This window comes from Belonocnema kinseyi, chromosome 2, assembly GCF_010883055.1.
Source record: "Belonocnema kinseyi isolate 2016_QV_RU_SX_M_011 chromosome 2, B_treatae_v1, whole genome shotgun sequence".
Classification (NCBI taxonomy): domain Eukaryota; kingdom Metazoa; phylum Arthropoda; class Insecta; order Hymenoptera; family Cynipidae; genus Belonocnema; species Belonocnema kinseyi.
In genome coordinates this window covers 45,125,970-45,142,830 of record NC_046658.1, presented here as the reverse complement: position 1 = coordinate 45,142,830, position 16,861 = coordinate 45,125,970, and the positions used below count along the sequence as shown (strand labels likewise).

The following is a 16,861-nucleotide window of genomic DNA, read 5'->3' as shown; positions in this document are numbered from 1 at the left end:
CTTTTGAAAATTAAAATTCGAAAATTTTTTCTAAAGCCTCCAGGGGACTTCGTTTTCGCACGAAAAAATTTTGTGCCCTTATTGCATCCGGACCCACAATTCCACCGACTTTTTTCCACAAAAATGAAAAATGTTTAAAAATAAATTCGGAGATGCTATAAAATATCATAACGGACGCCCCGGACTTCTTTTTGAGGAATAATAACAAACAAGTTATTGTGCTAAATAAAAATTGTTTGCACGTGCACTATTTTTAGGTTAGGATCGATTTTCAGCTCCCTGTTATTCTAATAATCTAGGTCTCTGTCGTAAATATGCTGTCGGTAGCATTCAAGAATAATCATAGGAGAATTGTAACACACATAACCTCGAAATACACGCACGCCAAATTTAGCAAAATTAAAATGTGGTGAATTAACCCACAGAAAAAGTGTCGGGAACATCCGTTAGCATGTTCGCTATCACTCTCCAGATTTTGAAGACAAAATCTTTATTATTGTAGGAAAAAAGCCGAGGGAATGAAACATTGATAAAATCGATACCAATTCCTAAGCGCCACACAAATTAATCAAATTTAGCAAATTTAATTTTTTTTAATTAACTGACAAAAAAGTGTGTAGGAACGTCCGTTAGCATGTTTGCTATCATGTCCCAAATTTTAAAAACAAAATATTGATTATTCTAGGAAAAAAGCCGGAGGAACCTAAAACTAGTGAAATCGATAATTTTATAAGTATCACATGCCCTTAACTCGGGTCGACGGAACGCGTTACCCCCTCACTTGCCTACTAGGCTGGCTGAGTGCACGCGCTAAGGTCGTTGTGCAATCCGGACGCTCAATTAACATATTATTTGATAAATCCAAGCTGAGAGTGCCATGCAGAAACAACGTCTATATAATTATAAGATGAACATTAAAACAATATTGTAACGCATATAGTGACATTTATAGCCATAAGATTCCATTGCAAAGACATACGCAAGACAAGTAGCCCAGATATGAAACAAATTCTCTTTTTCCCGAGATTACATATTGGACAGTTTCTCGATGGCTAATACATAAATTTAAACTCACCGATCCGAATGCAACAAGAGTTTGATCTATATTTTTTAGATAATTGCACATGGTTAAGACCCTATTATAAAACTGATGCTACCCTCAAACTGTGAGTGTTGCAGATGAATATAAATATTTAGCGCTTAGCATTCGAGCGTTACGAAAAGAGGTCGATATATATGATGAAGAAAGTTACACATGATTAAAACCTTATTTTAGAACCGATGCTGCCCTTAAACAGTAAGCGTTGCAATTAATTCAAAAGATCGAGCTCTTCGCGTTCGAACCTTGTGAGAAGCAGGCGATATAATGCTTCGAAGAATCGAAATAACCTTCTCTGCCCTGAAACAGTGAGTGGTGCAATTATTTTTATTTATTTAGCGCTTTGCTTTCGAGCGCTACGAGAAGAGAGCGATTCTTACGGCAGGCATTACCGCACTTGATACTGCAGTTGATTAAAAATATTGAGCGCTTAGCGTTTGGCCGTTGCGAGAAGTGCGCTCTGTGAGGCGGACGTAATATTTACCAAATTTTAATGCGTTCCTAGGCAGTAAAGTTAAATTTTGTAGGAGGTTGCAGAATTTAGCGTCTGAGATAAATGCGAGGACGTGATATTTAGAAGGTAACATGATTAAATAATCATTTTACGTATGAATTCTTTAAAGGATAAGTTACTATTCCTGCTACAAAATACAGTTTATATATTATCCTTCTTACTATTACTTTACGTGTCGCGCGTAGCAGTATAATAAAGTTATATGTTACTGCTGCTGCGCGAGCAGAAAAAGGGCGGTTATTCTGCCTATTTCAAATGAATTGCCTTTAGTTGATGGTTTAGAATATTACATTAAACAATACACTTTGGTAGGCATAGTATGGTTCTACCGAAAATCTGAGTCGTTTTAAAACCCTTAAGCTTGTTTATACTTTTAAATCCTGATCAAGCGTGACAAGCCAGCTGGGTTCCATCGCAATAGCCAAGCAGTACATCAAATAGTGTGTTTTGCTCAAAATCAGATTTTTGCAGTCAAGAAATGCAACAAAGACGACCAATAATCCAGCCAAAGCTGTGAAATCCAGAACTTTGGAAGAAAATCGCAAGGGACATAATGAAAAGGTTCCCTAAAAACAAAATAGAAATTTTTATTATAAAGGTCAAATATATTGTATTATAATTCTTATCTTTTAAAATATAGTTTTAGATAATATTAAAGAGTGATTGTAAAATATAATTAATCGAAAATTACTTTTCCGAGATGAATGAGTCCTTGAGAAATGCGAACCAGAAATAAATGTGATGGATTTTTGGCATGAAAGGCTGCAAGTTGTCTCAGCATGGTAGCTAATCGGGCATTATTTGTTCCAGCACCGACCAGTCCTAACCCAAATATTGCGTTTAGGGAAACTTCTAAATCATTGTCGTGACTGTATTTGTTTAATACATCCACTAATGCAGGATCAGGGTTTGATAATGAAGTTAAAGCCAGAGCTAAGGGAACAGCTAGTCGGGCTTGCGCAGGGCCATATCTTCCGACCTAAAAACATTATACAAATATCTTTCTTAATCTTCAAATAAAATTTGGGATGGTTGATTCAGTCTACAGAATAAGCGGAGGTCAAATATGGAGAAGAAGGAGAACCAAAAAGACGAAACAGACGCGACTCAAGATAGTGAATTTACAGGAACAAGAAATGGGCCAGTTAGTGGAGACAACCCCGCGCAGACTATTAAAATTCCAGCTCTAACAAAAAGTTACTTTGGCATATTAGGCTATAACCATTTTAAGTCTGAGACAAAAACAAGCTTTTTCATTTGTTAATAATAATAATAATAATACTAATAATAATAATAAAGAGCCTCGGTGGCTCAGTTGTTTAGACACTCGGACTTTACCTCAGAGGTCCTGGGTTCGATCCCTGAGCCGGTACCTCTGAAAATTTTTCAATGTACCTTTACCGAGGTTCTGGTGGTTCGGAACCCACCTTAAGCTGTAGGTCCTCCCATCGTGTACTTGACTGAAACCCAGTCCGTCAGTAATGGGATAAAAACCGGGCTTTGCCCAATATGCCTGGGCAGACTGCTCTCATCAGATCACTTGATTGCATCATAAAAATGCGTCTGTGACTGATGATATATACCGGGACTGCCACGTGCAAAATAAGCAAATAAAAATTCAACTCTAACCAAAAATGCCTTCGACATGTTGGGCAGTATAAGCCTGTGCCAACATTTCAAGACAGAAATGTTTTTTAATAATAATAATAATAATTTGGTCAAAATTTAGAATAAAAAATATTTTTAAATAATGGCTTCCTCATTTTTAAAGTTTAAAAGTATTAAGTTCATTCACTCAACTTCTACTGTTAAATTTTTCATTAAATTAATCTGTTATATACTATCAATTTTATTTTGTCCCTAATCTTCCTTCATTTCCGTAAAAATGTAAATCATTAACATTATACACATACACACACATCTCGCAAGTGCCTTGGCATATTTTTGGCAGGCGGGTATGGCCGTAAGGTAACGAACCAGTGATAGTTTCGCAACTCCAAACTTCCTTTTAATGTCTTAAAATCTCTCTTCCTTTTCCTTGCCTTGGTAGTGACGTTGTGGTCCGTCAAAGTAGAGAATTCGATCACGAATATAGTTCATTTCTCGAAGTTTTGAAGAACGATGTCAGGCCTCGAGTGCGCAACTGAGACTGCTGTCTGATATTTGTAGTTCCAAAATAGCTGGCACTTCTAATTTGGGAAATTGACTATCTCCCTCGGAGCGTTCAGTAGGGTAGGGTCACGGCCATCATTATAAAAGCGACAAAGTTGGTAATTCAGCACTCTTAGGGCCGCATTATGTCTGAAGAGATACGTCGTTCCCGCGTGAGTAGGACAGCCGGATAGTATCTGTTGTAGGTACTTAGCGTGTGCATGACACGCTCAGCATCTATTTCCAATAATCTTTCCTTTCTTTAGATGAATCTTGGCGCAATTTTTCAATCCAAAGTCCATACCAATCTCTCCTGTGTACTTCTTGATGATATTTATAGCACTCTCAAGTTTGCTTTTATAGGAAACATAGATCTTCAGCTAATCCATATAAAATAGTTAAGTGCCCTCATGCCAGCGATGATTAGTATCGTCGCAGAGGTATCCAGGAGCGTCTCGTACTGTGAGACATAGAGGCAAAAATGTGATGCAAAAAACAGAGGTCTCAAGCTGACCTCTAGCAGATGACGTTGCCTCGTTGTCAAACGATAGTTTCCAGATGAAATTGTAAATCTAGTTTTCCAAAACAGCATCAATCTCTATAAAGTTCATAATGTGTGGATGAAACTTCAAGCCGTCCAACAGTCAGATGATGAGTCTATGAGAGAGCTGCTGCATCCTTACAGAAGCACCTCTCAATTAGCAGGTACTTTAGGCTGCCTGATACACATTTTTTCGAGCCTCGTTCTTCGCACATCTCTCCCCACACAGGGTCAATCCTTTAAACAATCCTGTTATTTAGAACAGCTGTAAGGATCTTATACAGTGTACTTAAATAAGTTTTTTGCCTGTACTTCACTGGGTTGGACAATTGTCCTTTTTCGGGCGGAGTATCGTGCGTCTTAAAATAAGCCACTGTGGAATGGGCATTTCCGACTTTAAATATAAGGTGAATATGCGGGTCAGATGTTGGTGTGTAGAACTTTTTCCACCAAAAGTTCTTGATTCCATCTGGCCCTACATCAGAAAAGTTCTTCGTACCCCTAAGTGATTTTTTCACCTCTTAAGCATTGATTAATAGTCAATACTCCTCAGAGGTTACGTGGTTGTCGAAAAATTCTTTAAAGTGGATAATATTATCAGTATCTTCTTTCAACTCCAGTGTTTTCGGGATCTTGTATACCTTGCTTGGCTCTGGTGGATTTTTGACAGAAACATGGAGATCGCTGAAGATCGCCACAGGTTAGCGAGAAACTCTCGGTTCTCCCTGATCCATATTTCGTTTTTCAGTCTTCTCCTCCTTGCTTCAGATAAAAACCGTGTTTTGTTAACAATATGCTGCTTGATTGTCAACAGCTTTAACTTGTTCAGTGTGTGATTGTAGATCCTCAGTTTTTGAGCGAACTTTCGAACCCTTCCGTGAACAGTCTACCAGATTTCATGCCGTCAATCACACACTGAACACGGGACACATTCTGTCTTCTCGATCCAATTTTATTGCTCAGTTGATGCATGCGTTTTTTGATATTTTAATCCATCGTTGGTTGTAGACTTCGATTTGAATCAGCCAAAGCTCTCTCAGCACCTTAAACAGAACTATCGATGGTCGACAGGTCGGACTCCACCGAGATATCCTCACGAAGAGAGACATCCATTTCAGCCAGATGTTTGGACTCGAGAGGAACCTGTATGTAAATGTTCCTCCTTGTCCTGAAATCGCGATCATCTTTCAGAAGCTGCCTGCTTCCCGCGGCTGAGCCTAATGTCGCTTCCATATCTTCGTCTGCAGCTTATTCAAGCACAGGTTGGCGAAGCACTTCGCGTACATATTCAACCTTCAAGAGATAGGAACGGCGATTTTACAATGATTGATGCGAAACGTGCTGAAGCTCTGGTTGCTTCTGACACCACAAAGTGTGCATACGCGCCTGAAAGCCTCCACGAACAGGGATAATTCTGGCCTCTTAGTAGTCCAGCAAGTCATCCTTGATTTGAATCGTCGACTTAATGTAGGCATATCGCCGTTTCGTCGTTGTGTTTCCATCTAAATTATTTTCAGTAACACAAACTCTACGGTGATCGGCACTTTTAACCGACCCATTGTCGGGTTCCTTGCGCATTCGATCGTTTGGTACCGCATCTACAACTTTCTTGATGGTTTGATGGTGTGATTGTTGTTCTCATGAACAGCTATGGCAGGGGTGCATCCATCTTTGTAGAGCTCTGCATGCAAGAATAAGGTAGCATACTTTGAGAGGTCACCCGTTGTCCCAGGGTCATCGTTTGAGACACCTAATGAAGGTGCCATTCAGTTTTCGTACGGTTATTACGCCTCCGCTGAGGAGTGATTGCTTCAGGACCATCCCTGGATAATTTTATTTGACTTATTATTAATTATTGTAACCGAAATCAGCAGAAACCCTTCGTACAGGGATCCCCTATCTGCAACCTGAAGACAATTGTCGCGGGCAATTGTCCAGGGATGGCCCCAAAGGAATAATTCCTAATCGGAGATGTAACAGCTGTTTCGAATGCTGAATGACACCTAAGCGAGGTGCCTTATATGGTTACTCTGGGATACCAGGCAAACTCTCACAGTATGTAGTCTTATCCTTGCATGCGGGGCTCTGCAAGGGTGGACGAACCATCTCCCCAACTGCTCGTGGGAACAACACTGACACCATGAAACCACCAAAAAATTGTAAATGCGGTTCAAAACAATTGAACGTGCAGAGCATCTGACAAAGGGTCGGCAAACAGTGCCGATTACCCTAAAGTTCAAAGTGCTGAAAATAATTAAGATAAAAATAAGATGACGCACCAGCAAAACGCCTACACTGAGTGGACGGGTAAAATCAAGGATGACTTGCTAGACTGCTAGGCTGCCAGAATCATCCCTGTTATAAGAGGCTGTATGGCGCTTATGAAACCTCTGTTATGCCAAAAAAGCCTAGAGTTTCAGCACGTTTCGCATCAGTCATGCGAAATCAACGTGCCTACCTCTTGAAAACTGAATATGTGTGCGGAACGCTTCCTCAATCACTAATTACGAAGACGAGAAAGAAAAATTAAGACCAATCGCGAATAGTAGGCACCTTCTGAAAGATGATAATAATTTCTGGACAAGGAGGAACATTAATATACAGGCGCCTCTTAAGGCCCAAGATCTAGCGGAAATAGATGCCTCCCTTCGTGAGGATATCTCGGAGGAGTCCGAACTCTTGACCATCGATTGTTCTGCTTATGGTGCTGCGAGAGCTTTAGCTGATTTAAATCGAAGGCTTCAAGCGACGATGGATTGAAATGTAAAAAAACGCATAAATCAACTGATCAATAAAATTGGATCGAGAAGACAGAATTCGTCCCGTGTTCAGTGTGTGATTGACTACATAAAATCTGGTAGACTGTTCACGGGAAGGGTTCGAAATTTTGCCCAAAAACTGAGAACCTTTAATCCCACACTAAACGAGTCAAAGCTACTGAGAATCAAGCAGCATATTTTTGACAAAATACGGGTGTTTTCTGACGCAAGGAGGAGAATACAGAGAAAAAAGAGATGGATTAAGGAGATTTAACAGCTTCTTGCTGACCTATCGCGCCTCTTCCGCGTTCCCCCTATTTCTGTCAAAAATTCACCCAAGTCCAATGAGGTAGAGACTTTTTGGCGAGAGGATAGAGGATGGAAGATTTCGGAAGATACAGAAATCACTGAAGTTGAAAAAAGATACTTATAAGATCATATGCTTCAAGGAATTTTGCGACAACCTTAAAAGAAGTGAGGAGGAATGTCCGTAAAACACTGCTGAAGAGGGGGAAAAAGCACATAGGGCTTCGAAGAACTTTTTCGCTGCAGGACCAGATGGTATCAAGAGCTTTTGGTGGAAGAAGTTTAGTTCTACACACAAAAATTTGGCCCGCATATTCATCTCATATTTAATGTCGGAAACGCCCATTCCACAGCGGCTGATGTTAGGATGCATTATACTTCTACGGAAAGGAGGAAACTTGTCCATCCCAGAGAATCACCGGCCAATAACTTGTTTCAAGACAATGTGTAAGATCCTTGCAGCGGTCCTGAAAAAAAGGATTATGCGAAGAATTGAGCCTGTGTGGACAGAGATGTACGAAAAAAGTGGATCGAAAAAAGTTGTAGCAGGATGCTGAGAGAACCTGCTAATTAATAGGTGCATCTGAAAAGACGCAACAGCCCATCAGCTACTACCGGAAAGTTTTCGATTCAACCTCTCATAGACTTATCATCTGCCTTTTGAAAAGATTAAAGGTTCGGCCACACATAGTGAGATGCATAGATAGAATGATGCCCCGCTGGAAAACTAGATTTACTATCTTCTCTGGGGAATATCGAGTGATAGCGAATAACGTCACCTTCGATTGGGGCGTCTTTCAGGGCGAAACTATGAGTCTTCTGCTTTTTTGCATCACACTTCTGCCTCCATCTCTCGCACTACGAAATTCTTCTGGATACCTCTGTGGCGACATTTATCATCGCGAGCGTAAGGTCATTCATGTATTTTATATGGACGACCTAAAGATCTATGCTACTGGTAAAAGCAAACTTCAGAGTGCTCTAAATATCGTTGAACAAGGTATCTGCGACTGACATGCTTGCCGTCCCAGTTCTATTCTACTTTTTTAACGTAGTTCAATGTACGAAAAACAATGTTAAGGCCCTTGACATCAATTCACGTAAGATTATGTATATGCATACGAGCTTGCATATCAATTCGAATGTTCCGCGATTATAAATTTCACGTCGTCAAGGCAGATGCAGAATTCTAAATCTCGAACGCTTTCATAATCGAATTGTTCTAAATACAGCTTAAATTGTTGAGAATATGCAGAAATTCTATCCTAAAAATCGTCAGAAACCAAGAAGCCAAGAAGTAAACTACCGTGTCGAGGGCTGAATGTCACCAGGGAATGGTGACTCAAACGGTGTCCTGAAATAACGAGTAACCTCCCAATGTAAAAGTACCTTATCCTCACAAGTAGGGGGACGAACTTTGTTTTTCCCTAGCTACTCGTAGAAACAAAATGAATTCCTAATATGAAAATAAAAATAATCATACTAAAACGCATGAGGAAGTGACTTCAATTACACCTGCCGTCTAGACTCCATCTTCTCCCGAGAAGATGGAAATCAGTGAAGGTGGTAAATCACCTTCTAGTCAGCAGTGGGCTGATGCGGTTACTAGTACCTCGAGTGGTACGTCTGGAGGTGATGCTTTAAATAGCCACAGCTCAGAAGCTTAAGTCACTAAGAACGATGGGACTGCACGTTTGGATGTACTAATAAGACCACTATGTAACATCTTTAGGGCAGGCATAGTCATGGGATATACCCCTACGGCATGGAGAAAACACAGAGCGATTTTTATACGAAAGCCGGGGAGGTACTCGTACTTACCAGACCTCTTCATAATAATCAATTTGCCTCGTAGAAAGGTCAGTCCACTATTGACGCACTTTATGCATTTACCTCCCGCGTTCAAAAAGCGGGACGAGAAGGGAATGTAGCGATTTCTACACACAGGGATATGTAGATAAACTTGTTATCTTGATGACAGGAATGCATGAAGGGCCTGTAGTCGAGCTTATGCAAAATGCTTTCAACATTGTTGAGGGTTGGTGCAACGACCATGGGTAATTTGTTCACCCAGATAAAACTGAACTTTTGGTTTTTACAAGACGCAGGAAACTACCTGATCGCGCGAGTCCTAGGTTTTAATGCAAGAAAATCGAATTCTACATTTCAGCAACGTGTTTAGGTATCATTTTCGATCCTAAATCATCCTGGAAAGTACATGTTGATACGATAGCTAAAAAGACCAGAGCAGTCTTCTGGGCTTGCAAAGGCGCAATTGGAAAAAGTTGGGGATTAAAGCCCAAGGTAGTATACTGGTTATATACCGTAATCATTAAACAAATTATAACCTATGCCTTACTAATGTGGGTGCCAAGAACCAGTCTGGCATGTTCCAGAAACCAGCTGGAGAGTCTACAAATAGTCTTTTGGCTGGTAATTACTGGATCAATGAGGACTACTCCAACGGTAGCATTAGAGACTATTCTAGGTATACCACCGCTGCATCTTTTGATTAGGCAGAGGGCTGCAGCGGGTCTGAGCTGGAATATTTCGGATGAAACCTAGTGCTTAAATAACAATCGCACTGGGAAAATTTAATACAGTATTTTAAGCTGAAATCCTAGTAATCAAGGCCTGTCTGGAGATGATTCATAAGTGGCGTTACATCAATCACCACGTTTGCATATGCTCTGACAGTTAAGCTGCGTTAATGGCCCCCCAATCAGAGGAATTTACATCCAGACTTGTCTGAGCTGCCTCCAAGAACTTCTCGAAGTTTCTGTTAAAAACTGGGTCAAGTTTATCTGGGTTCCCGGACATGAGAACATTAAGGGCAACGAAAGAGCAGATATGCTTGCAAAAAAGGGCCTAGGAAGATCCCCAATGGACCTCAACTATACTGCGGAATCTCGTATGCTTCGGCTAGGCACGTCTTTAAAAGGTCGCTCCTGATGGAGCATGCGGAATATTGGAGGGTGGTTGAGGGTATGGTACACTCGAAAAAGTTTATCAAAGAACCATGCTTAGGAAAATCTAAGAAACTCCTGCACATGGAAAGAAAGCAGGTGAAAGTAGTGGTAGAAATGCTTACGGGACATTGCCATTTAATGAAGCACCTCAATAATATGAAGGTCGACAGCAACCCGCGCTGTCAAAAATGTGGCTTCCGCCAGGAGACAGCACATCACATCTTATGTGATTGTGATGTGCTAGTCGGCCTCAGAGTGAAACATTTTGGTAATCACTTCTGCGAACCAGACGATTTCGAAGATATCTTCTATTCCGCGATATGCGCATATATGGAGCAAACTGGTCTCCTTAGCGAGGCATAGATTTTAAAGGGTAAAGTACAATAGGTTACACTAGTTGACCTCAGAGCTATGGGCTTGAATGACCCTACCCATCTAAGAATAATAATAATAATAATAATAATAATAATAATAATAATAATAATAATAATAATAATAACTGATGGTGTTCCGCGTTGATGTCGCGGTAGGGCTTGAGCTTTCCTCTCATGACTTTGACGGCAATGTCGGAGGTAGCATTGCCACTGACAGGGTTTCCCATGCGAAATAGGCTGATAATGAAGAGGAGGGGGACTAAGTAGAACACCAAAACCCATCAATGAAAAATGGAGAATATATTAAAGATTTTGAAGCGCTTGTCGCTTCCCGAGGATCGTCGGGGCGCGACAGGCGAACAGGATGGTCAGGCCGAACTCACTAATCAAACAGCTGACCAGCAAGAACATCTGCGACAAACGGTAAGCAGTGGAACATCAACTGTGCCTGCTGAGGATGCTTTGGCTAGCACTAGCTATTTGCAGCCAACCACCTCGACAGAAATACCGTGGGAGAGCATCAATCGGGATACCACAATGAAAGAGGAATTGGTGCTTCTCTATTACGAAAGTGCGAAGTTTGAAACAAACAAGGAAAAAGGATACAATTTAAGAACAAAATTGGCTGCAAAGTATCCTAATACACAAAAGGTCGCACTAAGAGATCGTATCGTTAAGGTGAAAGACGTCAGGACTAATCTACATGTTACAGAAGACCGAGGAATGGAGATTGAACAACAGGTTGATTTGGCGTGGAAAAACGACGGCAATGAACATCAGTTAGAGAAAGCCGCGACAAACGGTCAAGCAGGAGGAATTGATGTTCTTCCTCAACCTATTGATGATCCAACACCACCACATCCTCCAGAGGTGGATGACCTTATACAACCAGAGGCAGAAGCAGAGGTTCAGCAACCAAAAAAGAGACGAAAATGTACATACTATATAAACAGAGATGTTATTCGCCTTTATTGTTTGGCAGAGAAATGTGGGGAAAGTGTGAGGAGAGAAGATCATAGACTCTTCTTACTTAAATACCCAGAGCTAGCCACAAAAATAAGTGAGCAGAATCTGGCAGATCAAAAACGCTCAATATCTGTAAACAGACTGCTTTCGACTGTTGAAATAGCTGCTATCCAAATGGAAGTGGAACGGCAGCTTCCTATTGATGAGCTCGCCTTGGAAGATGTGGATAACGAAGACTTGATTGATGCTGAAGAAATAGGTGCTAGGGATAATGAACAACATGCACCGGATCCATTAGGAACACCAGCAATATTGGATGAAATTTTAGACTCTCAACGACAGAGACTTGATGTTCTTACTGCCAGACTGCGTCGGTACAAGAAAAGTAATGCACGAAGGCAACAAACCAAAACTTTCAGACAGATGGAAGAAGGTTCTATCGTGAATTGAGAGTAAAGCCAAATAACCACCAAGGCACCGAAGTCCCTTAATTGGAAGATATGACTAACTACTGGTCGGGCGTTTGGGGAAAAATGAACAGATGCAATTTGGACACTGCGTGATTCAAACTGGAGGAAGCAAGGCCAAGCAATAGCCAAGAAATGCATCTGACAAACATCACAGCTTTGGATGTTTCAGTTGTCTTGAAGAGGGCAAGTAACTGGAAATCTCCAGGTCTGGATATGGTACACAACTTTTGGTACAAGTACCTGACGAGTGTGCATTTTGCGTTGGCAAGGTGTTTTCAGAAGATCATTGAATACACAGATTTGATGCCAGGCTTTATGCTTCAAGGTACTACGTATATGATACTAAAAAACCAGACGCTCACAAACCCATCTGAATTTCGACCGATAGCCTGTCTTCCAACATTTTATAAATGTCTTACAGCTATCATTGCAGATAAGGTATATTCTCATTGTGAGAAGAATGACATTCTTACAGAAGAACCAAAAGGATGTTGTAAAAACTCACGAGGCTGTAAAGATTTAGTCACTATAGACGCTGTTGCCGTGACTCAAGCTCGTAAGCATCAAAGGAACTTACACATGGAATACCTTTACTACAAGCAAGCGTTTCTTTGTGTTCCGCATGACTATTTGCTTGAACTCTTAAAACTTAACAAAATCTATCCATGCATTATTGACTTTCTAAGCCATGCGATGAGGCTCTGGGGTACAAGAATCAATTATTTTGATCATGGACAACCAATGATTACTAGATCAATACGCTTAACGGCGGGTATATTTCAAGGAGACTCCTTCAGCACACTATGGTTCTGTTTAGCATTAAATCCATTGAGCAAAACACTAAACAGCATGTCTCATGGGTTCAGAATTCATGATAATGGGGATATCATGAAGTGACCCATCTTCTTTACACGGATGGCCTGAAGCTGTACGCTAGTTCAGGCCAGAAACTGCAGCAAGTGATTGATGTTACAAAGCAGTTTTCCAATGATATCCACATGGAGTTCGGATTAGATAAATGCAGAACAGTGCATTTAATCAGAGGGGAATTAGGGACCACCGAGTTAGAAAACGAGTTCGAAAATGACATCGAGGCAATGGCTGCAGGCGAATCATATAAATATCTGGGTATTCTTGAATCTAAGGGCATCAACATACGATAGTTAAGACAAGCCTAATTACTGTCTTTACTACGAGACTCAGATTAATTATGAAGAGTTGTTTCAACTCGGCAAACAAAATCAGGGCGATTAACACATATGCCATCCCTGTCCTCACGTACTCCTTCGGGCTCATAAAATGGTCTAACACCGACCTTGAAAAGCTAAACAGAAATGTTTGCGTAGAAATGACGAAGCACTGAATGCACTACAGAAATTCAGCGATTGAAAGGGTAGTTCTACCACGACATTTAGGGGGTAGGAGCGTCGTAGATGTCAAAAAACTGTGTGAGTCACAAGTTATACAGTTACGAGACAATTTTAACTGTAAACGAAATGTTGCGCTTTACAGAACCATCTGTCAAGCGGATCTTGAATGCACGCCCTTAAAATTGTCCTCAGATGAGACCTTGAATATCAGGACAGAAACCATAGAGGAATTAGAAATACAATGGAGGTAGAAAGCCATCTATGGCGAGCACCCCAATACGTTAGATCAAAGTGAAGTGGATAGTGAGGCATCTAATATTTGGCTAAGAAAGGGTGTTCTGTATCCAGAGACGGAAGGATTCGTCATTGCAATACAGCACAAGGTTATCAGCACCAAGAATTATCGCTAACACGTGTTACATCAAGACGTGGTTGACCGGTGCCGATTATGTGGAGATACCAACGAATCCATCGAGCACATTATTGATGGCTGTCGCGTAATGGCTCAGAGAGAATATCCGCACAGACATAATGATGTAGCGGGCATTATACATCAATAACTTGCCCTAAACCTAGGACTCTTAAAAGAATGGGTGCCCTTCTATAGATACATTCCAATGCCCATTTTAGAAAGCGAAGATTACGTCTTATATTGGGATGTTACCATCTAAACGGATCATTATATTCGGGCCAATCGACCTGAAATCGTGATGCACGGGAAAAAAAAGGTGGAAGATTCTATATCATCGACATTGCTTGTCCGTTTAACCGAAATTTGCAGTCAACCTATACAACCAAGATCCACAAGTATAGCGAGTTAAGGCATGAAGTAAAGACCATATGGAGGAATGTGAATCATGCATCCATTCATCCCATTGTGATTTCGGCTACAGGTAATGTGCACGCAAGATGCACTGGACATCTTGAACATTTAGCAGTCAGTAGGGTATTGGCAGCAACTCAGAAGGCGGTTTTATTAAACACCTGTCGCATTGTAAGAAACTTTCTTGATCATCAGGAAGCGAGCGACTAAAAACCCGTGGAGTGGCAGATGGTAGCTCTAAGAAAGCATCCAGAGGTGACTGTTGTCACCTCCAAAGCTCGTGGCCGCTCGTAATTGTATACCTACAACATCATCGCAGGAGGTCTCAACCATCGTATTAAATTATTTGAATCAAGTTATAACATTCTAATCTCATCAGTCACTTGACTTAGTCCGTGGCTATGATGTATCAACGGGTTTACCCGAATAAAAGTTTAATAAAAACACATCATATTAATACTTAACAAGAAAACGCACGGAAACTTTTACAGAAATGTAGAACAAAAGTCCTTGTCAAAAGAGCAAACTTTTGCTTTTCTCAAATAATCAGGGCGTATTTCAGGTACAGAGGGTTTCATTTTCGTGTGCCAAATTTTCTGGAACTACAATTTTCGGTCAGCCGTCTCCGTTGCACACTGTAGACTTGTCATCGTTCTCCAAGACTTCAAGAAACGAACTATATTCGTGATCGAATTCTCGGCTGCGGCCGACTACAATATCACTGCTAAGGAGAAGGATTAGGAGGAGAGGTATCAAGACCTTAAAAGGGAGCTGAAATGACTGTAACCAAAATATTCTACTAAAGTAATTGTCCTTGTGATCGGTGCTCTCGAAGGCCTGTCGTTGTGATTTCATCGTGTAATTTTTAGATGACGTCTACTGTAAAAGTTTATGCATATACATAATTGAAAATTTGTCATAAAGACAAACGCAGGATTTCGCCGGGAGCGGGTGCTAATCTGAAAAATTGCACCCGCTTCCAGCGAAATCGCTGTAAAATTTCAGCCACAACCACGTCTCACAACCATGAGATAGGTGGTTATAGTCTGTAAAGGAATCAATACGACGATCCAGCAAAGGCTCGTGCACCCTACGAACACAGAGTAACCCAAGGACAACCGCCTTCTGCATTTTTCCCGCAGCATTTTTTTCGAAGTCAAGAAGAACCATGTCAGGCCTCGAGTGAACAACAGAAACAATTGTCGAGAATATAAAGTTCCAGTATATGCGGCACTTTCCTTTCTCGATAATTGACTCGATTTCCCTAGGAGCATTTAGAGGAGAGATATTAAGGTGCATGCCGTAGGAGTGATAGAGATGGTACTAAAGCACTCGTAGTGCCGCATCGTGCCTTTGAATGTAGGTCGTTCCCGCGTGTGTTGGACAACAATATAGTATGTGAGCTAAATGCTCGGGGTGTGCATGGCACGCCCTGCAGCTATCATCGGGGATGTCTTGGCTCAAAATGTGGCGACGGTATGTTAAGATGGAAATGACACCGTCTTGGCATGCAAAGATGAAATCCTCTGTACCAGACTTCAATCCGGGCGACTTAAGGAAAGCAAACGTTAGCTCACAAGACATTGACTGATCCTTCACATTTCTGTGGAAGATACCGTGCATCCTCTTATCGAGGAGCTGTTCACGAAAGTTTTTCTCTTGTGCTTTCTTAATCCGGGCTTTCAGGAGTGAGTACTCGAGATAGATTAGATTTGATGCATTTTGCTCACCCCTAATACTGAAGTGAAATCCGAGTGTTTCAGGAGGCTCCTCCGTTGCTTTGTACAGAAACACTCCCTTGCCCACTTCTTCGTGATTCCTGACCATTTTAAGAAGAGGGTCTCTTCCATTTACAACTCTATGTGCTGTACCCAGAATAATCCTGTTGTGAAGACATTCAGGACTCAATATTCCGCGATCCCCTTGACGGTGTGAGATGTACAATCGCGGAACGGAAGACTTAAGACGCATGCTTTTGTTCATGTGCATAACCTTTCTTGTCCCGATATCAAGAGATCTGAGCTCGTTCTTCGTCCATGGAACTACTCCAAATGAATAGAGTAGTATCGGGACGGCAAGCATGTTCGTTGCAGATACTTTGTTCCTCGCCGAGTGTTCGGAAGACCAAATCTGTCGAATAAGACGTTTGTATCTGCTTCGGAGAGTATCCTTTATAGATTTCACATTCTGAATGCGGCTCTGTGGCACGCCCAGGTATGTATAAGTCTCTCCAGTGCAAAGGTGTCGTATGGCGCTTCTATCAACGAGCACAGGATCTTCAGGGATGCCATTAAGTTTTACTCGCTTCAAATAAACCTTGGCGCATTTGTCTAACCCAAATTCCATTCCAATTTCCTTAGTATATCGTTCGACAATCCCCAGAGCTAGATGCAGTTGCTCTCTTTTTTTAGCATACCTAGATCTTAAGATCGTCCATGTAAAATACATGAGTGACCTTTTACTTTCGATCTGCAGGTTTGCCGCACAAGTACCCGTCGGAATGGCGCAGTGCTAGAGAT

General features: G+C 41.2%; 1 protein-coding gene across 2 annotated transcripts in view; it reads right to left on the bottom strand.

Moving 5' to 3' along the window:
• LOC117167242 (26S proteasome non-ATPase regulatory subunit 2-like) overlaps positions 1–16,861 on the bottom strand; it is a 108,895-nt gene that overhangs the window by 23,487 nt on the left and 68,547 nt on the right. For both annotated transcript variants that reach the window (XM_033352028.1, XM_033352029.1), the window contains exons 13-14: positions 2,305–2,592; positions 1,985–2,179 (exon numbers count right to left, since the gene is read on the bottom strand). In XM_033352028.1, coding sequence (XP_033207919.1) covers positions 1,985–2,179; positions 2,305–2,592 — 483 coding nt within the window. The remainder of the gene's footprint in view (positions 1–1,984; positions 2,180–2,304; positions 2,593–16,861) is intronic.